The sequence below is a fragment of the Amblyomma maculatum genome, chromosome 2 (genome assembly GCF_055883805.1).
Source record: "Amblyomma maculatum isolate TAMU_Amacu chromosome 2, ASM5588380v1, whole genome shotgun sequence".
NCBI classification, from domain to species: Eukaryota; Metazoa; Arthropoda; class Arachnida; order Ixodida; family Ixodidae; genus Amblyomma; species Amblyomma maculatum.
In genome coordinates this window covers 85,189,554-85,212,870 of record NC_139345.1, presented here as the reverse complement: position 1 = coordinate 85,212,870, position 23,317 = coordinate 85,189,554, and the positions used below count along the sequence as shown (strand labels likewise).

The 23,317-nt window shown below is 44.8% G+C and overlaps 1 protein-coding gene across 2 annotated transcripts in view; it reads left to right on the top strand.

The window, feature by feature from the left end:
• The window catches only part of LOC146199186 (E3 ubiquitin-protein ligase HECW2-like), a 59,538-nt gene that overhangs the window by 17,210 nt on the left and 19,011 nt on the right, over positions 1-23,317 (top strand). For both annotated transcript variants that reach the window (XM_084594651.1, XM_084594650.1), the window contains exons 9-20: positions 2-193; positions 4,897-5,078; positions 8,626-8,773; positions 9,916-10,219; positions 11,944-12,026; positions 13,048-13,150; positions 15,275-15,439; positions 20,174-20,460; positions 21,080-21,195; positions 21,297-21,417; positions 22,183-22,296; positions 22,485-22,736. In XM_084594651.1, coding sequence (XP_084450777.1) covers positions 2-193; positions 4,897-5,078; positions 8,626-8,773; positions 9,916-10,219; positions 11,944-12,026; positions 13,048-13,150; positions 15,275-15,439; positions 20,174-20,460; positions 21,080-21,195; positions 21,297-21,417; positions 22,183-22,296; positions 22,485-22,736 — 2,067 coding nt within the window. The remainder of the gene's footprint in view (position 1; positions 194-4,896; positions 5,079-8,625; positions 8,774-9,915; positions 10,220-11,943; positions 12,027-13,047; positions 13,151-15,274; positions 15,440-20,173; positions 20,461-21,079; positions 21,196-21,296; positions 21,418-22,182; positions 22,297-22,484; positions 22,737-23,317) is intronic.

Below are 23,317 nucleotides of genomic sequence, written 5' to 3'. Positions count from 1 at the left end.
GGCGCCACATGCCAGAGCGGAGAATGGGGCCCGGACTGACAGGCTCTGGCCTCCTGCCGTATAGCCACAGTGACCACAGCAGCCTGGCACTGGGCGAGGCCACACGAGTAGCAGTGCTGAGCCATAGGGAGGGTGATTACGGCCGACCCTGTCTCCTGCCTGGCAACGAGGGACCAGCAATCCTACATGCAAGGTTTGCGCTGCATGCCCAGATGCTTGGTTACTCTCTCAAGATGTCCCCTTGCTGTCTGTATCCCTTAGAGCTTCGAATTAACCGGGTGGTTATTTAAAGCATGAATTTGAGTTTCCTTTCTAGGCCCTGTTTTCGTCTTCTTCCTTTCTTTTTTTTTTTTTTTTTTTTTTCGATGTAGCTTATGCTTTGTCACTAAAGGCAATTCAATTCAAATTGCATGATCCTTTTGCTAGTTGAACAATTTCAACTTCGTAAACATTCCGTAATTGTGGATTTCTAGTTCATCTACACTGGTGGTGAAAAATTACCACATTTCAGTATTTTTTACTTGTTAAGCAAATAGCTCTTACATCATACAGTGAACCACCGGCACTCGGTGTTAGCTCGTGTGCGAATGAATGCTCCGGCGGCCATTGAGAGCCACTGTATGGCACTACACAGCTCATCACTGTGTCGTGGCTTGTTTTAATTGTAATCAACAGCTAGCTTTGAACAAACTGGCAGTGTTCGTCATGTTGTAGATCACTTAATTGAGAGACTTTGTGTGTAGAAGCGGGCTGGCTTGTGTAGGAATAAGCGAAGATGAGACGCACATGCACTGCAGTGGTTGCTTCGTGGCGATCGCTTTGTTTTTGTCATCTGGAACCTAGAGACTGCTTATCTTGTAAGATGGCCCCAAGGGATGAAAAAAAACATGTGACAGATAAACAGGGCTTGAGCCAAGCCTGCACAGCTGTAGTGCTTTTAGCGCGGTGTGCCTATGGGGCATCTATAATGGCCTAGTTTTGTTTTCACACGAAAGTTTTCGATTCATAGCAGTGTTCGGGCACGTCGCAGGGCTCGCACTGTGGTCAGATTGGCGTACGAGAGCTATGTGGCATCATGAATGGTGCATTATTAGGAGCAGTGTTTCACAGCTTGCGATTTGTCTTGGCTAATGCCAAGGAGCATGAAAGGCAGGATCCCACTCGAGTTTCAGCTCAGGTTGGTTTTCCTGTGCCCATTTTGCAAGTCCTTAGGTTGTTTTTTCCCAGCAATGCCTTACTCTTGCCCCTCAAATACAGTAGAACCTCGATATAGTAAACTCTGATATAGTGAAGTGAAACTGAAGTCTCAGTTCACCATGGAAATTTTTTTGCTACAAAGTAAAGATATTTGGTAAAAATCAGTTATAGTAGTGCTTTTGGCCGCGGGGATGACTTTCCATGAAGTGACATTGCCGCACGTGCACTACCCAAGATCTCAAGGCAAAGTTTTCGTTGAAGAAAAAAGAGGAAAAGATAATAACAGCACTGAAGAGAAGCCAACTTTATTTAGGCTTTGGAGCTGTGAAGGAAAGAATGCAGCGCGTAGGGGGAAAAACGTAAAGCTGGCTGCAAATATGGAAAGAAAGCAGCATGGTCCGTTAAAAAAAAAAAAGTAAAGCAGAGTAAAAGTACACTGAGCATTAGGAAAGGGAAGAAACTGCGGAACATCTGCAGCACTGTGCAGCACGAGCCAGCAGTGGCAAAAATTGGAGGCGCAGCCTGTGCGATTTTGCAGTGCTTGACTGTCGCCCACATTTCTTACCTGTTGCCGCTTAAATGATGGAAACAGCGGAAGATGATGCCGTGTTCATGCAATGCTTCAGTTTTCACATGAAATCAGACGCATTTGTATTCATACCCATGTTGCATTCATGCTACAAAGGTGCTTCCACAAGATGTGAACAAAAAAAAAAAACCTTATAACTGAAAAAAATGCAAATGGCACAGAGAGCCGGTAAGAGAGATGTGGAAGGTATTTTAGAGCATTTTTACATAAAGAAACAATATGTTTAGTAAGTAGCCATTTAATTACCAGACAGCATCTTCAGGACCAAGTCGGCACCAACAACTGATATAGTAAAGACCCTGACCTAGTAAAGATTTTTGCTGGTCCCAGTGCCTTTAAATAAAGGGGTTCTACTGGAATCGACTGCTGGTGGCACTCCTCTAGTGAGGAGGTACCTGCATGAACACCCTTCAGTGTTTCATGGTAGCGTTTACTAAGCTCCGTTAGTCATATAAGCATTAAGTCAAACTCTGATTGTAGACTTTTTTTGTTGTTGCTGTTGTTTCACTGAATTTAGCTTTTAAGGGATTGTAATGAAGATGTTAAAGGACTATAGACACGAATCGTATTCATTCCTGTTTAGGGATCACCACGTGGTTTTTGCCTATGACCATAAAGTAAATTTAAATTGAATTTCCTTTTCTCGCGAGTTTCGGTTTCGATTTCAGAAGCCTAGCAAAATAAAGTCTAGGTCACGCGCGGCATAAAAAAACAGCAATACAATCTCTAACTCTCCACCTTTTGTATTCATGTCCTTGAGGCAGGCTGGCTTTAGTGTTCTGGTGAATTAAAACGACACAGGAATGATTATATCTCTGTTTTATTCATCCCTCACATGACCGAGACTTGACTGACGTCACAGCCATCACTCGACTGTTAAAACCGAAACTGATAAGAAAAGAAATTCCATTATAAATTATTCAGCGACCGTAGGCGAATATTATGAGGCAATTTATGTACAGTAATGTCTTATGCATGATTACAGAAAATAAAACATGAACTCAGAATTGAAGTGTCTATACTCCTTTAAGATTTATGAGACAGAGGGCAGGATTCGTTTGTTGAACACTGTCAGAACACTGCCAGTTTGTTGAACACTGCCTGAAAAGCATTAAAGACACACATCTTGCTAGTGGCACCTGAAGCAACTTTTTTGTCAGTTTTAAAGATGCTTACCCTGGAGAACTAAGCGCACATGTGGTCTGTAATAGCCTGTTTTGTCAGCTACTGTGCCCAAGCTGTAATTAAAATTCTTAAATGTGAAAGCAGCCGGGAGAGCCTAGTTGTTGATAAAGGAGAAGACAGCTGAAAAACGACTCATATTTATTAATTGCACATTTGACAGAGACTGTTTAAGACTTCCACCTCCATTTGTTGTACCAGTTGTAATGTACACTAAAGTTTTCATGAACACGCTCGCTGAGAACGGCAACTGTTTTTACACGCAGCAAATCATAGGAAGCTTATCAGCTCGCTTTGCAATCTCTGACCCCAGCTCCAAGAAGTAAAAAATGCATAAATGGCCAAACATATTAGCTGCTGGTTATAGTTGTAACTGTGCCATGGCTATGTTGCTAAATTATTTGTGCAAGCTGAGAAATTATACTGAGCGTGTTGAAAAGAGGGATGTTCGAAGAAAAGAAAAGCATACATCTTTGGGGACAAAGAGTTTTGTGGACAAACAAGTGCTTTAAGCTGTTGTTGCACTTCAGTACTCTACTCTATGTTCATTTTGCAGTGACATTCTGTAAGAGAAATGAACTGTAATAAGTAAACATTGGTTGGATAACCTTATTCTCCACATTTGGTAGTTTCATGAAAAGTATGATGGAGCCTTCAGGATCAATCAGCAACACATGCCTCTTTTCTGGCTGCAGGACACATGCTGATCATGTGAAAACCACAAAAAATACTAGGTCCCTGCCACACATATGGCGAGTGTAATGAAGCAGACTAAAGTGATAATGGTGCTGTTAAAACTGGGGATCATTTAGTTAACCTTTATATTTTGCAGTTAGTTGTTACATCAGCTGTGTTTCATAGCCAGCACTAATTCATGTAGCATAGAACAATAAAATAAAGAGATCGGCTTGAGTACACGCACAAAAAGAATTTGCACCTGCCAACAATCTAGCATAGCACAAAAAAAAAAATGTCGGCATGAGTACACAGACGAGAAGAATTAGCATCTGCCAACTTTGCCGATTCTGAGGACCTCCGTATTGATAGGTCACGCTTGACAATGAAAAATGCAATTGATATTGCTCATAAATAGACGAAATGCCAAATCACTCCTGTCGCTGTGTTATGTGCATTGCTGAGAGCATAAACCAGCTGACATTCGCAGATGCACGGGGTATTCACTCGTCACTTACAAAACCCACAGTGTCAGATTTCACGCCTGACCATGGAAGTGCAGTGAATGTATACAGACGCCATGTACGATCCAAGCCATAGGGGCAGACATTTGGATGGCCATCAGCCTCCACGTGCCACAATGTAGCCAACATTATGTCACATGACGCATAGGCCTAGAAGTTATACGAGACATTGACGTAAAGCACGATGGCGGTTGTGACGTGAGCAACTTAACAGTCAGTAATGTATCAGCTGCACGTTGCTGCAGTAATGTATGGCCGCAGCAACATAGGGCTTGGGGATGCGGTCGCGGTTTACACATTCATATCATCTGTAGGGGTGCAGGAGAGTGCTTCTATCAACATTCTCCTTGCATGCATATTTGGCCTTCCATTTTTGTTTTGACAAATCTGAGCATGCATTTTATGCACACGTCACATGCTTCTGCCATTAGATCACAGCATGCTTTAAGCTGGTGTCTACATCAGCTATGTGGATAAGCTGTATTTTGGAACAACTGCTGCAGGTTTCTCTTAAATTCTGCATTGTAAAAGGTCTCATCAATAAGTCCAGTTTGTCCTCATTAATAACAACTCATACATTTGCAGTACAGTACACTGGAAGCGAATGTGATGGGGTCATGAGCATGTCATGAGCATTTCGTGCTAACATCTTGGAGTGCAGTACACTCCTAAGCATGCATGGCTTAAGTCGTTGCGGCCTTCTGTAAAAGTTTGTACATGTGCGTGCAGTGTGGCAAGCAGCAGAACTTCTACTGTGGAGCCATCTCCAGCAACGTCAGCAGCTGCTGCTGCCTTGGCGGCTGGAGCCGCACAGCAGCAGCAACAGCACAGCACCACCACCCGCCTGCCTTCCATTCCAGAGCGCACAATTCGGTACCAGCGTGTGGAGCTGGAGGAACCACTGCCACCACGTGAGTGGTTCCCAGCACGAACAGTTCCTTTGTGTTGCGTGGAACTTCTTTCTTGACCTGCATATACATGTCCTTGGAAGTACACAGGGGTTGGGGAACTTGTCAAAATGTCCCTCATAAATTTTAGCAGCACAGGCAAGATTTATATTTTTGTCCACAGTGCATACATAACATGGAACATGACAATCGGAAAAAATTCAGCAGCAGTTTCCCTCTCTCACTCTTCCTTTATGCAGTAAAATCTTGTCAATTTGACCCCCGTTAATTCAGACTTGGTGCACGGCCCTGGCAGATGCCCATGTAGGTCTATGGCGTCGGACGCTCAATTCGAGGTATTCCGGCGCTCAGTTGGGTTTTATCACAAATGCAGACGACAGTAATGCAGGTGTTCATTAGATAAAATTACTGTGATGCAAGCGGCTTTTGGGAGCTTTTTTCAGGCCCATTCGACAAATCAAACTTCCCTTGAAGGCTGAATGAACTAGTGTTTATTGTACATTAAACTCATGATTGACACACACAAAAGCCGATTGGGGGGGGGGACTAAAGTGCATATCTTGGGCACCAGTGCAACTTTTTTGACCTGCACGGCTTTCACGTCCTTATGTGACAGACCTGAACAGTGTCATGCTGAGGCCCCACCTGCTGAATCCAGTGATGAATCCGCATAGTCTTTCATTATACAGTCGGTCCTTGATATATCGAACTCGAAGGAAATCTCAAAATAGTTGCGTGTATTAAATTATCACTATATACAACGTGTTGTCTGTATCACCTGAATCTAGAAGTAGGAGTATGAAGTGCCAACACTAGAGACATGCGTCTTGTGCAGCGATGTGCTACCCACTGGCGTACCGGCAACACGCTACTTGCTAGATGTCACAAGACCTAACTTCCTTTTTCATGCTTCGTAATTAGCCACTTCCATGCATAACAGGCCTAATCTTACCAGTGCACTATAAGCTCCATACTCCTTCACCAAGAACCAAGTGGTTTATTCTACTCCTTCGGCAGCAAGTTGAGGAAAGCAATCCCGGTGAGAGCTGCCAGTGGCATTCAGTCAGTCATATTTACAGTGGGGAATACTGGCTTTCCCACACGGCACTGCAAAGTCTGAGGCTATCGCCGATCAAGTGTCACATTTCTCATGCCACGCAGTTTTACAGCACCTTCGTGTACCTAGCACTGCCGATTGGTTGCCCAGTGTTGTGCTCGACCCTGCTCCGCATTCGAAAAAAGACTGTTGGAGGGCTGTTAGATGTAGTGCCACTTTCAGGGACATAGTGCGCTGTTCAAGATATCATAGGTGTCATGTTCACTGGTGGTACATTTTGCATGGGATTTTCAGGGGGATGCTTCAACTGTTCACTATGAGCAATAATTCGATATGTCTGGGTGCTATTATCCGGGATCGACCATAGACCAGTTGTAAAGCCTGCAAGCTTCTCTCTCTCTCTCTCTCTCTCATATTGCTACTGAATACAGTAAACTCCCGTTCATTCGGCCTCCAAGGGACCATAAAAAAATGCCAAAGTTAACAGAGTGTTCCAGTTTTCGAATGGCCTTGCAAAAACTACCAAAAACTGTTGGCATCACAATAATTTACCTGATGCACACCTGCATAATAGTTGTCTGCATTTGAGGTGAAACTGAATGAATGAGAATGATGTTCTTTCCGCTTTTGTCGATTCCTTCGCTTTGTGCACACGGTCGGGAGGCCGTCTTCACGTAACGGAAGGTTCCTCTTCACAAAACGGCCCTGTTGCATTTTGAAGATGCTTCACTGCACTGTCCATGAGGTCAAGCATCGCGGTGAAGCGCGCAGCGCAGGGTGTACAGTCGAGCCCGGATATATCGAACTCGAAGGGGATCGCGAAATAGTTCGATATATCGATAATTCGATATACAAAAATCGGCTTGTGACGGCACTTACGATGCCAAAAAACGATACCGTATTTGTCGCATAAGCAACCCACTCGCATAATGAACCCACCCTGCACTTTTGCACGGAGAAATTGAAAAAATAAAAACGTTAAGGCCAGCTCGCTCACATGCAAACGATTGAGCGACGATCTCAGGGACGAGCGGCAGCGACAGAGCGAAAAATTTCAAACTCCCTCTCGCTGCTCGAGCCACTGCGGCAGCTCTAAACAAGGTTTCTTTGTTGCTGCGGCAGAAATCGCGAGCGTTTTCGCTTGCATGTCGATGGCGCGCGTCACTCCGTTTCGGTCGTCTCATCCACAGCTCATTTCTTGGCAGCGTGCCAAGATGCGCAGCGATAACGTCGGGGCGCATTTATCTTTTGACAGCTCCTGCGGTGGCGGGGAGCCAACTTAGCAGAGTGCCCGTGATGGCTTGATTGCACGTACAAGCCTGGTTCGATTTATCACGCCACGCTTGGGGCGGGCGTCATGATCGCAGCAGCTGACCGCGTGCATTCGTTGATTCATGCAAGGATAAACGACTCCCGCAAAAAGAAAAAAAACCTGCCGTATCTAACGTCCGAACAGCACTACGATAAGAAAGGATGACTCGCAAAAAAAAAGAGAGAGAAAGAGTTGCCGCTTTTTAACGTCCGCAGGCACCATAGCCACCTCAGCCGCGCGCAGAGGGTTCGCAACACACGCTGGAGAAAGCGTCGACGCCTGTCTGAAAACAGGCTGAGCTGGCTTGGCGCACGCGTAGCGCGTGCTGAAGGAGAGAGATAGCTTGGCAAAAGGATGAGCACACCCACGCACATGGCTTGCAAACGTCGTGTGTTGGCGCGCGGAAAACAATAACTGCAGATGCGCGCACCTTTGGGGAATGGGCGCGGCGCTGCCCAGACCAGCCGTCGCCGAACTGTCCCCTCTCATTCCTTCTGCACGTGGCTTGAAAACGGCATGTGGCAAACGGCCAAGGGTGATGCGATCATCTTTGTGGAAGGCATGCTTTCCAGTGCTTCGTGCGGAGTTCGATATATCGAACGACCGGTGAAATTAAGTTCGATATATGACGTGGCTTTCCTATACTTTTACATGGAAAGGGATATTCCGTGAGTTCGATATAACCAAAATTCGATATATCCGGGTTCGACTGTATTTGGTAATTTTTCTATATTCGAAAAATTCCAAATATCTGTTTTTCAGTTATGAATACGAATTTTATAAAAAATATATTTTATTCATATTAGAAACTGAATATTTGCATAGTCCTAGCTTTCGGGCATTTTTAAGGCGGAGATGGAGGCAGAAGCTGATCAAGTGCAACGCTGACACCATGGGGTCTGCAAGGTGTCTCCACTGACTGTGCACGCACATCCGCTCAAGTGGCATGCCAGCAATACTCATTACTATTGCCCAAAATTAAGCCTTTGTTATGCAGGGAAGCTTACCTCTATATTTTGCAGCTGGTCTGTATTGTCATCTTGAGTAATAGCTGTTATCAATGGCAGTGACAACTGGTGCTGGTATTTAGCCATCTAGGGAAGCCTGGAGTGCAATGAAAAAACACAAAGTCCATTGTGGCGAAGAAAGGTTTTGATAGCTTTCCAACCGCTTTCCTGCAGACTGGGAGGCAAGAATTGACAGTCACGGGCGCATCTTCTACATTGACCACCTAAACCGTACCACCACTTGGAACAGACCATCACTGTCACAGCCAGCCGGCATAGCTGCAACATGCAATGAACTCCAGAGGCAGCAGTTTGATCGCAGGTTAGTGGTGCTTTTTCTTTTTGTCGTCAGTCACGACTAGTAGATGGTTCACAGATGATGTTGCAGATGGCACTGAAGCAAACAGGACTTTCGCTCCTTGTGATCACATCTGAGGAGGGTATTCTCCTGATGTCACCTTTTGCTGCTTGTCTAATTAGGAGTAGGCTTAAAAAGGGCATAATTTCAATATTTGTGATGTATGACTGGTAATGTTCAATTTCGACTTGTCAATCAATCTATTGCAGAGGTGATTGCGATAACTTCTGGACAGCACGAACAATTCATGCTCGAGGCTCTAGTCGCTTCCGTGTGTAGTGGAATTCAAGACAAGAAAGTGAAGATGCAAGACTCGAGCGTCTTAAAGCTGCCTAGAGACTAGCTATGGAGCTTGTGTCATTTTTTAATGCACAATATTGTCTGCAGGGACATGAAAAGTACTCGGAATGCACACAGAGCCTAACTAAATTGGCTGCCAGCACGGCCCTTCTTTTCCGGAAGCTGTAGTGGTGGGCAGACTTTCTGGGCTGCCTGAGCAAAATTGAACCCCAGACTTCTGTCTGCAAGTAATCCAGGACTGCCCGGGACAAAAAATCGAACTTACCCATTGTATCACTTAGATACCATTTTGCTACTCGTCTCAGGCCTGAACGTCTGCAGCACGGAGTGAGTAACAAGTTAGTCTGGTTCCCTGGCTCTGAAACCTGTCAGAAGCTGAATTGGGTTCTGGTTTATAGGGTTTAACACCCAAAAATGGCTTAAACTGGGAAAGATATAGGAGGGCTCTGGAAAACTCGACAACCTGATTTTTTTTTTTTTTTTTTCATATCTGATGAAAAGTGGCTGCCATGGCTCTAATCAAACTAGATGCTTGGGATCAGTAGTCGAGCACTCTAACTGCTGAGCCTCGGTGGGGCTGAATTGAATGCCTTTGAAAAATTTTGAATCAAGATGCAATTCGTGATGTGTCACACTGGCAGTGAGTGCTTCACACAGTGGCTGCGGGGGTTCATAGCAGGCAAATACAGTGATCTTGCTACTACAAACAAAGCTGACTTATTGCTTTAGCGACAACAGGGAAAGCAGGCAGTCGCAACATTTGCCGCTGGGTCTGCATTGACCAATTACACACTTCTGTGCACCAGGTACCAGAGCATACGGCGCACCATGACGCCTCGCATGACAGCTGCTGCAGCTGCCGCCTCAGCTGCACCTCTGAGCATGGCAGCTGCGCCGCCACCGCCGCCACCAGCTGCAACTGTGCCTGCTGCTGTGCCATGTGGTCCTTCCCCAGTGCCCACCACAGTTGAAGAAGTGGTCAGCGTGACACCTTCGGCGCCTCCCGCACCTGTGGTTTCCAGCCCCGACAGTCAGCGCGCACTGCTGAGATCACCGGCCGTCCGCTTCACAACGCGGTCGGACTTCTTCAATGTGCTGCACATGAATGACGTAAGGTTTTGAGCTGTTGCGAGGAACCATAGCGTGGCGCATAGACTTGTTTTGCGCATCGCATTTTGCTCGGGCAAAATTTTCCAATTGCAATATCAGACAGGCAGATTTTCCAGGTGGTTGTTCCTTGGCGCCATCGTGGAGAAGCTGCAGGTAAATGTATACATAATGAATGCGCACAAACTCTCAAAATGGGAAAAAAATTTTGCCTTGAATAATGAATGCGTATATGTTCTTTTGACATGCATAGTGGTGGTCGATGGTGCCCTACGAAAATCTGGGTACTGATTGTCGGTTTTTGAGGTGAAAACAATGTGATAGCAGTCAGGAATGTCAGCAGATCACTGTGCCAAAAAAACGATTCCACAGCCTCCTTCACAGTACACAGTGGAGCTTCCTCACAAGCAGCATCATAGCGTGAAGAGGTTCTCCCGCACAAATTGCGAGCAATCTCAGTGCTCAGGAAGAGCCGTTGAGACTGAAATGAGGGAAATGCCTCGACATCAAATCAGTGAGGTGTCTTTCCAATGTCAAGTTTACCATTGTGTGTAGTGTGGGCACCAGATATATTTGAAAAATCACCCACTGTACCATTCACACCGCGACACCGGGCCTAGGCAGGAGCCAATCTAAGTTGTCGTATGTACTCATGTAAGGATCGCAACCCCAACTTTTTGCCCCACAGTGTAAAAAATGTCAGAAAAAAAAAGAAAAGAAAACTTCGTGCATGCGCAGTTTGCATGGTTCATTCCCCTGGGCGCGAACAGAGGAGGACTGTTAGCACCTAGAGAATAACAGCGGATAACAGCTGCGGTCGCATCGTTCCACATTGTGCACACTGCCTGGAACTGTGAGCCCATGATGCTTTGGCACTACTAACTCGTCCTTTGCGCTTTGCGTTCACACCGCAATGAACAAAGTATTGTGCAAAGCTCGGAGTAAGTGCACCCGTTCGACCGACGCATTTTTGTGGCGAGGCCTACCCTCCCACTAGGCCTAACATGCTTCACTTCGAAGGCGGGGCAAAGGTGCTTTGAAACTAGACACTTTTAATCATAAAATGTGTAACCTTATTACCATTCTGCCATCAAACAATAAACTTACGATTAAATGAATGCATAATTGATTTCTGCAACCCTTTTGACATCAATGCGTACGGGAAAGCAGCCCAGGTAAAAACGTGCGCAGCTCCACTCGAAACAATTGGCCTAGCCATCACAACCGCTGGATCTTAAAAACTTAAAATCAAGTGACATTTGCCAGTGAAGTAATGCAGTTAAGAGACGACTACTGGCAACTTGTTTTACTCTAGGCAGTTATGGATAACTTGCACCTGTCGTTGGGTGCATGACATATCATCCATACTTTCAATAAGTAGTTTATTTGAAGGATCCTTTAGACCTCCAAAACCATTGTTTGTGTGCTATAAAGGCTCCAACAAGTGTATCATGTGAAAATTGATGTCTGTCTTCATCGCGGAGTGAGAAAAAAAAAAAAATGAAGAGGAAACGATATGAAATGGGGAGTGGAAATACTGTAGTGCTGTTAAAGCATTATTCTGCAAGCGTCATTTCGCCTTGTGAGGACTATGACATCATGGTTTCACTTTCTGAAACTGCCTGTCAGTTGTCCCCAGAATGCCAGTCGCTGTATTGCCATCATCAGTTTTGAAGGTACTGTGGACCTCGATATTAATTGTTGGCTTTTGCCTTTCTCCGCTTTAGGATGCATTGGCTGCTTACAATAGAAGCTCCTCCTTGAAACACATGATTGCGAAGATTCGACGAGACCCTGCCAACTTTGAAAGGCAAGTTATTTTATCTGTCTTGCTTTTTAGTTTTTGTTTCGGCTTTCTCATCTTTCTGTTCATCTTTCTTATTGTAGCCCTCAGTTGCTCTTTTGTGTTTTTTTTTTATCTTAGCTTCCACCTATAAACTTTTTGTATATTATCTTGAAATTTCAATATAATTGCCATGGCTGTGAGAGGGCCAAGTTCGATGGGCTGACAATGAACGTTTCTCGTTGCGGTCTTAATGCAAAAACGTGGAAAAACGACGTGGAAAAACAAAAGGTTGACGCCTGCATGTGACTTGCGCAGCTGAAGAAGTGACAACTGAGCATGCTACAAATGCAAATTAAAATGTGAGAGACGACGCTTGGATGTCAGAAAGCAAAGAAGCTACATCCCTGGGGGTTTCTAGCCATTTTAAATTGTAAATGTATGCACTGTACCAGTAAATGTCTGTTAAATGATCCCGTTTCGTTTTTGCTCTTTTCTCAAAACATGCATTGTTGACTACTTGCAGTTTTGAGGCCTCATTATCTTGGCACCCAAGCATGTAAAGCTGAAATTTTTTTTTTGCAATGGGAAGCTGAATTTATGCTGTGTAAAATGTTTAAAGCGGCTATTTTGTTTTGGAATTTACAATTAGTTATTTTGATGAGTTTACTGCCACTTGGGACACACATTTGATGCTGAAATTAACAAGTCTGCAAAATGAGTGCTAATGAACATATCAGGAAACTGCTGTCAACATTTCATCCTTTACTCTCCTGGTTATATAACCAAACCTTAAATGTAAGTTTTTAGCAGCCCATTACTTTAGAATTTAGGCCTGAAACAATGGAAGTTGATTATTATCTTGCAAACTAATTGGGCTACAGGACAAGAAATCACATATTTGAAATCAGTATGAACAAATCCATCCAGAAAGGCTGTTAATTATTAATACAATTGGCCACGAAAAAAATTTTGATTTCACTGACATTGCTGATTTTGGCATTTTATCAACACAATGTATGTGTAAGAAATACAAATTTGTTTGCAGATACCAGCATAACCGGGATTTGGTAAGCCTGCTGAACAAGTTTGCAGACAAAACCAGGGAACTCCCTAGAGGCTGGGAGACGAAACTCGATCGCTCAGGAAAGGTGAGGCTACCCTTTGGTCCACTTTCATGTTCTTGTTTTGTGTAACCAGCAATGTTATAATTGATGCTTTCTTAATCTATGCAAGAAAATCGGGAACCAAGTAAAGGGTTTGTTATTGTTACTAGTCATATAAGCACTTCACTGGTGTAAGCATACAAGGTCTGGCACTTTATTACATTAGCTCAAAGCATTTGGTGTTTTGTGCGTCACCCTAATGCGGTAAAGCCTCATTACTACATATCTTGAAAGAAAAAAAAATGCAGGTGGAAAATATATTGTTTGGGAAAGCACGTGGTCTATCCAGAGCCGCTCCGTTTTTAAATTTGGTATTAGCGCAAAGTATATAGAGGTTTACTGATATTTTGTTCTATAAGGATTTGGTCATTATGTGGTAGTCAAAGAAGTGGAGCGCTTCCTTATATTAGTAACAGACTTTGAGCACTTGTGTCTGACTGAGCACAGGAGAAGGTTCAATGCACATCCAGTATGGAGTAGCAAGAACCCTTTCTTCTTTTGCGGCCTTGCACCATTGCATTGTGGATAAGCGCAACTTCTTTTTCATATTGCAAGGCTTCAGTCTCAGCCAGCTCATGTGATCAAGACTTTTCTTTTGGTCGCTAAGCATGTCATGAGGTCATATCACAAAATGTCCCTGTTAAGGATCGTGCTATGCAGGAACGTACCAACCAGAAGAAGAAGAAGAAAAAAAAAAAAAGAGCATTTGTTATAACCTGTCGAATCTCGATGAGCACGGGTATAGTGAAGGTAAAGTTATGTTGTTCCATGCTTTATTTCTATGGGAGTTCCTTCTGTATGACGAAATAATTAAAACTCAATTTGATGCTCATTTGATTCCAGCGAAGCAGTTTTTTTGTATTCACCTTGCTCAAAATGCCTAAAGAAGCCAAAAGAACCTCAGGAGGCAAAACATTTTCATAGTCTTGAATTGACCACCGCAGAAGTACGAATCGCATATGTGGTCACGTACCGTGCCACCTAGCATCAATGACGGACAGGCGTGATTGACCTTCACGTGATCAAACCCTGTCCTCGTTATGCTGCACACACCTTCCACCATTTGTTCCAGCCAGCATATGCGCTTCACTTCACGACTCCAATGACCTGTCGTGCAAAATGGCAATGCAGAAATGGAGCAGTTTCTCCTGAGACGAAAATCGGGTGGTCGATAGCGGGCACAGAAAAAAGACGTTGCCGTGGGCTTCATACGCAAAGTGGTATGAAGAACAATGAAACATGTAAGCCTTGCCACCACATCAACTGCTGGTGATGGCAACTTTGCTATGGTGCCATGCCATCCGAACTGATCAACCAAGAAATCGTCGACCAGCTTGGTTGCTGCATGCGGTGCAAGGGGTTATGGTGACAGCGACATGGCAAGGAAATTATTGAAGGGCTACCTAAAGACTGTACCTGTAGCCTGATGTCGAAAATTTTGTCCTCTCCTTCGAGTTCTGCCAAAAAAAAAAACATCGTTTTTTTTTTTTCCCTTTTAGTAATCTGCGTGGTAGGGCCAGCATCTCTATTTGTGTTCATTTTTGCTCTCCAACACAGAACAAAGGGCAATATTTTGCATGTTCATACAGAGCTTTGAATTAAATACTTTTTTTGCATCTTCATGTTACCTATCACTGAGCGTCTTCTACTTGGGTTTATTATAAGACCACTTGCAGGAATTTAGGTGCATACCTTTAGGACGAATATTGGATATAATGAATTTTGGTCAAAATCAAACTTCATTATGACGTGGTTCAACTGTAATTTCTTATTATCTAAAATCAGAAACTGAGATATCATGTCAACAGGGAACTTGTTGATCAGATGCCACATTTCCGACACTCGCATCTCTCGCGAGCAGTGAATAACACAACTCTTTCGCGTGATTGCCTGTACGAGCCTGAAGGTGGCAGACTGTGCAGCTGTGTCATAACTGTTGCCTGTGTTAAATTGTGTAACTCCTTTTGTTACCTTTCTTTTTTTTTTTTTTTAACATTTGGTGGCCACCTTCTTTCGTGTACTGTCTGCACTTTAAACCTGCGAGAACCCTGCATTTGCATGGATTTTGCATCAAATGGGCAGTCACAACTTTCTCCTCTCGTGATGCAGCAATTCTTCATCGACCACACATCCCGGAGCACAACGTTCATCGACCCTCGTCTGCCCATAGATGTGCCTTACTTGAACCCGAGCAAATTGGTGGTTCCCCTGGCTCGGAGACGCAGTCGTAGTGCTGGCGAAGACGACGGGCAACGAGCCGAGGCCGCATCAAGGGTAAGCCATTTCTCCGAGATGCAGTTGTGGGAAGCTCACACACATCCTCTCTTAACCCTTCGAGTGTGGAACATTTTCGGAAAAAAAATACCCCCAGAGACAAGTTTTTTCATTGGTGATTTTGAACAAACAAAATTGCCAAAGTCTGAATAAATAGGCAAAAAATATATGGGGAGAGTATTACAGTCATGGTGTTAATGAAACTAACTAAACGGGAGAACAATGACACTTCCGGGTGTCGATAAGCCGAGAGAGCACCAACAGAGATAAAAATAGGCCTTCACGGGCCTCCGCTAGCATCCCAATAAAGATGAAGGTCAAATTGCGCACGCGTGTGTTGTGTAAACACGGAGAAACCGAAACCGCAAGGGCATGCCGCTACAAATAACACACAATATGAAAGTTAAGGTCAGTTTTCTTTTCCTCTGCAAAATGGTCGTATAGACAGTTTTTAATACGCACCTCCCAGTAAGCGCGTCTCTAGAAGGGCGGGAAATTTTGAACTGGCTCAGCGCAGTGCGCATGCAGCCAAAAGCCTCGCAGGACAGAATTTGATAGTACTTACACGGCAAAAACACTCAAAAGCTTAATGTTGGCTTTGGCATGCAGTGGTGTGTCAGTGTGCCTGTGTGTGTGAATCTCCTCAATCACTTCCTGTGATCTGTTTTGTTCCCCTGCACTTCAAGTCCAACAAACTGATTGCTTTACGAGCCCCCCACAGTTAGACGGTCTCATGTTTGCAGTTTCCCCCACCAACTTAGTGTAATTTCGATCAGCATTAATAGTTTCATTTTAATTGCAGGGTAATCTGAACTGGCATTTAGCACCCATAAGAGTACTGCATGTTATATTTTGCAAAAGAAAAATAAAAGCCCTATTGTAGGTGTATTTATATAACATCACAGGTGCCATATATTGTACTTCAACAGCCAGAGCAGAAAGCAGTGATTCTTAGACATGCACGCCAATAGCCATGACGCCGATAGACACCATTCGTCAGTTGCCATGACGTCACGAGGCCACATGACGTGACCAAATTGGGGCACTGCCGACTTGGATCAGGATCCAGCCAACTAGGACCCTTCGATCTGGAGTTGCACGCTGCTCCTATGCCACTGAGGTACATTCATGCAACTTGGTTAAGAGGGCGCACCAGTTCCAAGGCAACTCAGTTTGAACTTTTTGTGTCCATAGATGGCAGCACTTACGCACCAAAAAGGGAACGTAAACTTCATTCCACTCTATGTGTATACATTTTATTCCATTCAGCACAATAGAGAAGTTGTTTTTCTTCCGCGTATGCAAAGTAGGATCATCTGAAATTCGCCCAAGGACATATCAATAAGAGGTCAAAGCAAGAGGGTTCCTGGGCAGTTGAGTGCTAGAGAATTTATGAATAGGGTTACTATCAGTTGCTGATATGGGGAATAGCAGTGGGCAAGTGCGTACTTTAAGAACGCTACGGTGAAGGGGTGATGGGTGTGGTAAGCGTCCTCTTAACTGCTCCGACCCTGTTATAAAGCTGCCCACTGTCAGCAGCGGCTTTTTAAAGAATACATCAGTGTATATCGTATCAAATTTCTGCCGTTATCACTTTTGTAAATGACGGAAGATGTGCTAGGAGTGCACAAAGTACTAATCCGCCAAAGGATGTCGCGAAGGGCATGCTCGGGCCTAAGAGTTTACGGTGGATGTGCTTCTTTATAAACGGTATTGCAACTGATGAGGAGCCAGTTCGAGGTAGCGGATCACGCTATTCTGAATATTTTTATTCTTCCTTCACTGCATATTAGAACTGCTGCAGCAATTTTCCAGCCTCAATTCACAAGCTGCAGGCTGGCTCTCAGACATTCAAGTCTTTGGGCCTCACAGCCATTTCTGCCAGTCATGCATACATTCTGTTGATACACATCGCTGCGAGCAACAGAAACCTGTTCTAATTTGCATAACACAAAATAAATAAGGAAGATAAACCGTGAAAGACAAAAGAAAATTTAGGCATAAGGGAAGGAGGAAAATGAGTGTTATACAATCACGGCGCTGAAAATAAATACATTTAAACAAATAATTGTCGAAGTAGAACCTTCCATGTTTCGTGTATTGTTCACAGTTTAGCACAAAAACGAGTAAATTAGGATGAAAAGGGCTCTGAGAGGTATCCTTATGGGAATGCACACCACACATACTGGCTCTGAATGTAACACATCAAATAAGTACTTTCTTGGTGTGTGTGTGTGTGTGTGTGTGTGTGTGTGTGTGTGTGTGTGTGTGTGTGTGTGTGTGTGTGTGTGTGTGTGTGTGTGTGTGTGTGTGTGTGTGTGTGTGTGTGTGTGTGTGTGTGTGTGTGTGTGTGTGGGTGGGTGGGTGCGCGCGCGCGCGCGCGCGCGTGCGTGCGTGCGTGCGTGCGTGCGTGCGTGCGTGTGTGGGTGGGTGTGTGTGTGTGTGTGTGTGTGTCTCCGTCCGTCCCCTGGGCACTGCGCTGTACTGTTGCGTGCACCTCACTTTAGTACAGGGAAAGCTGCAGCAGATTCAGTTTTCGAGAGTCCAGAGAGAATGCGTTTCAACTACCTGCTCGCCCCTTGGAAACAACGTGCTCCCTTTTTCTGTGTTGCAGAATTAATTCTGCATTTAAATATTTTCCTCATGAAACTCTATATGTTGGTAATACTCATCTTCCAGGTTTTTGTATGGAGCACGTCGTCATTGCACACTCAGAAATCTTGCCTTCCCCGCTGGTCAGTTACTCTAATCCTGTTGGATCCTCATATAGCTCGCATTGCGACTCCACGCTATATTCAAGGTCTCAATTATACTTTTGAGTTTTTCCAGGCACTGTAGTTTGTGACGTAAACAAATGAACACATTTTAGAAACTTCAAAGAAATTTTGCTTGCTATATGAAAGGAAACAATAATTAACACTCATCAGTGCTATAATAGAACCACTGGAAAACACAGAGCCATCCATTAGATGAAACAGATTCCCGAGTTCATTTTGCATTCCTGACTCGAAATCCTTCTGCACAAGAATGTTAAGGTGGCACTTTTTTTGCATCTGCATTTGTGGAAATTGTGCCTTTTACAGGCAGGATGTATCACCGTACAGGTTGCGTACACAAATGTGGACACCTAGCCCGAAAGGAGTGTTCAGAGCAGTATTTACTTCGGATTTTTAGTTTGGCTAAGAACATTTTTACAGTCAAACCTCGATATAACGAGCACGCATGTAACGAATTATTTAATATATTGAACTCTTCCTAAATATTTTTGTCAAACACATGTATTTTTAACTTCCCATAGCAAATGCGGTTCGGCATAAAATGGATATAACGACCTTTGCGACACCAAGCACTACCTCACTTTAATAGCAGGAGGCAGGCTTCGTTGCACTACAAGTGTGTTGAGCGGAGCAGCAAACGTCCAGGACTACCTCCAAGGCGCTGACAGCGCCACAGATGCCACGTTGGCATTGAGAGTTGACAGCCAGAGAAATCGTTCGCATCTCACAATCGCTAACAGCAGCGGCGCAATCGAATGTTGCTTTTGCCCTTTTGCGTCTCTTGCGTGTTAGCAGCGGAGTGGCGTCCGGAGTGGCCGTCGTAGCGTTCTGTGGAGGCTGCGTCGGTGGTTGTGTCGAATGTGCTGCGCGGGTGTGCGTAGTGCTGTGATGGCGGTGAATGTGAAAAAAAAGAGCAGCACTGACGTCAAAAACCAAGCTCGAGATAAAATCAGGACCTTCAAGGCAGTTTACAAGAGGAGACTGATTGACACTCTTTTCGTGAAGCTTCACATGAAGCAGGACTTCGACTTATTGGGAGCAATCCAAATGCTTAAAGCGACATGGGACAGCATGAAAGGCGAAACGATTGCCAACTGCTTTCGGCACGCGGGTTTTTTTCCAGCAGAGGCCCGCGCATCAAGTGACGATGGGGACGATCCTGACGAAGCAAAAGCAGAGCTTCGCGTGATCGATGAGGCCTGGTGTTGGTGACATGCCCGCAACAATGGCTGTAGAAGACTCGACATCACAGCGACCACGGCTGTACTGACTGACACCGAAATCACTGCAGAAGTCTCAGAACATCCCGCAGACGAAGCTCAGGCTGACCCTGTAGACGATGAGAGCATTTAGACTTCACAAGAAGTGCTTGCTGCATTGAATTTACTGCGCCGCCACTGCAGTGCTATTGAGGGCAGGGGGTTTGCCCTTGCTGGATGTTTGCGAACTGTGGAATAGGGCGTGATACGGAACGCGATCAATACAAAAAAGCAGGCCGCGATAACCCAGTTCTTTGCGCGTAAATAAATGGACGTGACCCAAGTAAGTACCCTCTAAGTTGCTGTGCCTTCTCTGATTGAATTTTGCTGCTCTTGCATGTAGTTTCTATAAAAGTTTATATTACGAATTATGGATATAGTTAACTGTTTTACAATTTTTTAACTGTTCGTTATAACGAGGTTTCACTGCACTCACCTTGAAGGACATGGGGCTGAGTTACGTTTTGGCCAGCGGAATTTGGATTCCGGTAACCCCAGATGGTCGAAATTAATCCAGATCCCTTCACTGGGGAGACATTTCAGAGCTCACTTGTAGCTTTGGGATGTTGAACCTCTATACAGTATTAATACTGTACCAAATGGTCCTTGGCGTCCTCACCCATGAATTCCCTTTTGTGGCACCCTGAGCTCCCTTTTGTTGTGGTAATCTGTGGGCCTTGTGGCATGGCCAAATGCAGAGTGGCGGCACCAACAGTGGACCCGTGCCACCTCCGCGTCCCCCGGGCAGCACAGCGGGCGCGACAGCAGCGGGCTTGCCAGGCGCTGCCAGCAGTGTACCCACGGCGTACAACGACAAGGTGGTTGCCTTTCTCAGACAGCCCAACATCCTGGACATCCTGCGCGAGCGCCAGCCGGCAATGGCGTCCAACACGGCCCTGCGTGACCGCGTGCACGCCATCCGAGCTGAGGGAACTGCTGCCCTGGGGCGCCTCTCGCACGACCTCGACCTCACCATCCTGCTCAGGTGCCGCAGCTAGCTTTCTATCTAATGAATAATTTTATGGCCCAAAGAACTGTGAACTTCTATGCAGTAAAAGCTACAGCTCCATAAAAATGTGAGACTTCTTAAGTCTGTGTCACCGCATAATATTTTATTTCCTCCGATTCGTTTCCCTAAAATTAGAATGTTTAAAAAAATTTACTTCTGAACACCTATAGGTTCGATGTAAAACTGTTGTACTTGCAGTGACAATCTTGTTATTATTATTTTTTTATTATTATTATTTTTTTTTTTTTTTTTTTCATTTTGAGGTATTGTAGATTTTTGTTTACAGCCAACTGCTTTGAAAGCGTTACTAACGTGGAAGTTCTTTTTTTTCTTTTTATCAAAATTTATACAAAGAATGCAAAGTTGATGTTGAAAACTGCGTGCCCTTAAATAAACCAAATTTTATGACTTGTTGCTCTGTGGTCAAGACAGAATGATCTAGGCTATTAAAAGAGGAAAAAGGAGGATGACGGGTAAGGTTGCGAGCAAAGCATATGGCATGCCTGCAGTGATGGGCGTAATATAATGGTTTGAAAAGTAAGCCTGTCGCAGTGTTTCACGACATGCTCATATCTTGATCCTGCATTATTTTCAGCCTGTTTGAGCAGGAGATAATGTCATACATTCCGGCCCAGTACTCCACTGGAAGCACCACATCTAGTCACCGTTCTCCGCGCGATTCTCCCCAGCCTTCTCCCCAGGCCTCTCCAGGTTGGTGACTCTGGTTGTTGTTTTGATTGAGTATTCTACGAGATAGTAGTGATACCTTCGGAATGGCATCTTTGATCCCCACCACCATGTTTTCCTTACAGGTCTACAAAGGGCTAATCTTAGAGCTCCTGCACCTTATCGAAGAGATTTCGAAGCCAAACTTAGGAATTTCTACCGCAAACTAGAATCTAAAGGATATGGCCAAGGACCCAGCAAATTAAAGTAAGTGCTGCTACCCATGGCATTCCTTTCTATCCTTCGTTCTGCATTTTATAAAGCAGTGATATTTGTTGCTTGTTAGCAGCTGCTGTAGAGCTTTTACTTGCTGGTAGCCTGTGGCCATTTTCTTTAAAGCGAAACTGCATGTAGCAGTATGGCAGTGTTCTTGTAATGAAAGAAGCACGAAAAACGGCCACCACAGATCAGGAGACGACGTAGTACAAAGAGTGCCAGTATCAACTGGTTTGTTGTTGTCTGCCAGCTGCATTTATAATAGGTAGTCGCATCACAACTTGCCGCACCAGGGCGATGTCAACTATCTTTGACAGAGAGATTTTAACAGATTTAATTGATATTTATCACCTCTTTAGCTACATTCACAGCAAAGTGAGAAGCAAGGTGAGTAACAACAAAGAACAAGATGCGTCAAGCAACCTCTCAGGACTAGTGCACGGACAAAGGACCGTTAGCGTATTATTTATTTTATTGCAGAAGGAGAGGAATGGAGATTGAATTAACAAGATATTTTTGTAATGGGAGAGCCTAATGCATCACCCCAATTTCTGGCCTCGGCGTCAGTCTGTGCTTGCCTCGTGCTAACCGCAGTCTTTACCGGGCTCTCTATAGAGCCCCCTGGCAGGATTTAAACTACCAAGTTGCACGGCATCAGAAGCAAAGATCAAACGCGACATATTATTTGACTCATGCATTTGTGCTGTGCCTTTAGTACAAAATTGGAGACAATAATTAAAATTTTTCATCACCTAGATTGAACATTCGTCGAGACCACTTGCTGGAGGATGCGTTTACGAAGATAATGGCGGCATCCAAGAAGGATCTCCAGAAGTCTCGGCTCTACATAGGATTCGCCGGTGAAGAAGGGTAGGACTGATCATTGAACCGCACGCCTGCCTGTTGCTTTGTATTGCCTGATGTGAACTGCATGCAAGGAGTCGTTTTGTTTGGCAGTTAATGGCAGTGGCAGCTTTTTGGTGGTTATTTTATATGGGAAGAAAGGGGAGAGAGGGAATGGTGTAACAGTCGTTAATAACTGCTGTCCTTTTGCACAGGCTGGACTATGGAGGACCCTCACGGGAGTTTTTCTTCCTGCTGTCGAGGGAGCTGTTCAATCCGTACTACGGCCTGTTTGAGTACTCGGCCAATGACACGTACACAGTGCAAGTGAGCCCCATGGCAGCCTTTGTGGACAACCAGCACGAGTGGTTCCGCTTCAGCGGCCGCGTCCTTGGCCTGGCGCTGGTGCACCAGCACCTACTTGACGCCTTCTTCACCCGGCCCTTCTACAAGGCCCTGCTAAGGCTGTGAGTGAGGATCCCTCCTTTCTTTTGCCAATTCCATTTTTGGACTAGCCACACTGAAACTGCAGCTGCTCATCATAGCAGACTGCTTCATTGTGTGTTCAGTTGTTGTTTTTTTTGGGGGGGGGTGCCTTTGTGAGCGGTGGTGCCTCTGCATATTCATCATGCCAAGATACAAGGGGTTCCTTGGCACCTTTTAAAGCGAAAATTTCAGATGTCCACAGGAACAACTGTAACAGATACTGCTCCTTTCCCTTCCTGTGAACCAATTTAAGGTGTAAGCCCTTTCTAGGCTTATGGTGAAAATGTCACATTGGCGAGATTTGTCAGCATGACTTGTCAGCAAGATTCCGAAAATTCGGCCATCACGCACGCCAGGTAAAGATTTGGGTGGTACATTGTAATTCTCCTTGTCTACCATAAGGATGATAGCAGCGGGATTCCACAAGTGGCAGATACTGCACCTTCCTTTTCCTGTAAAGCAATTATAGAATGCCGGTGAACTTTGATGCGTGTAACAGAACGCTGGTTGTGTTCAACAAGAAGCGCGCGACGTACCGCGTGCAGCAGCAACGCTTATTCTT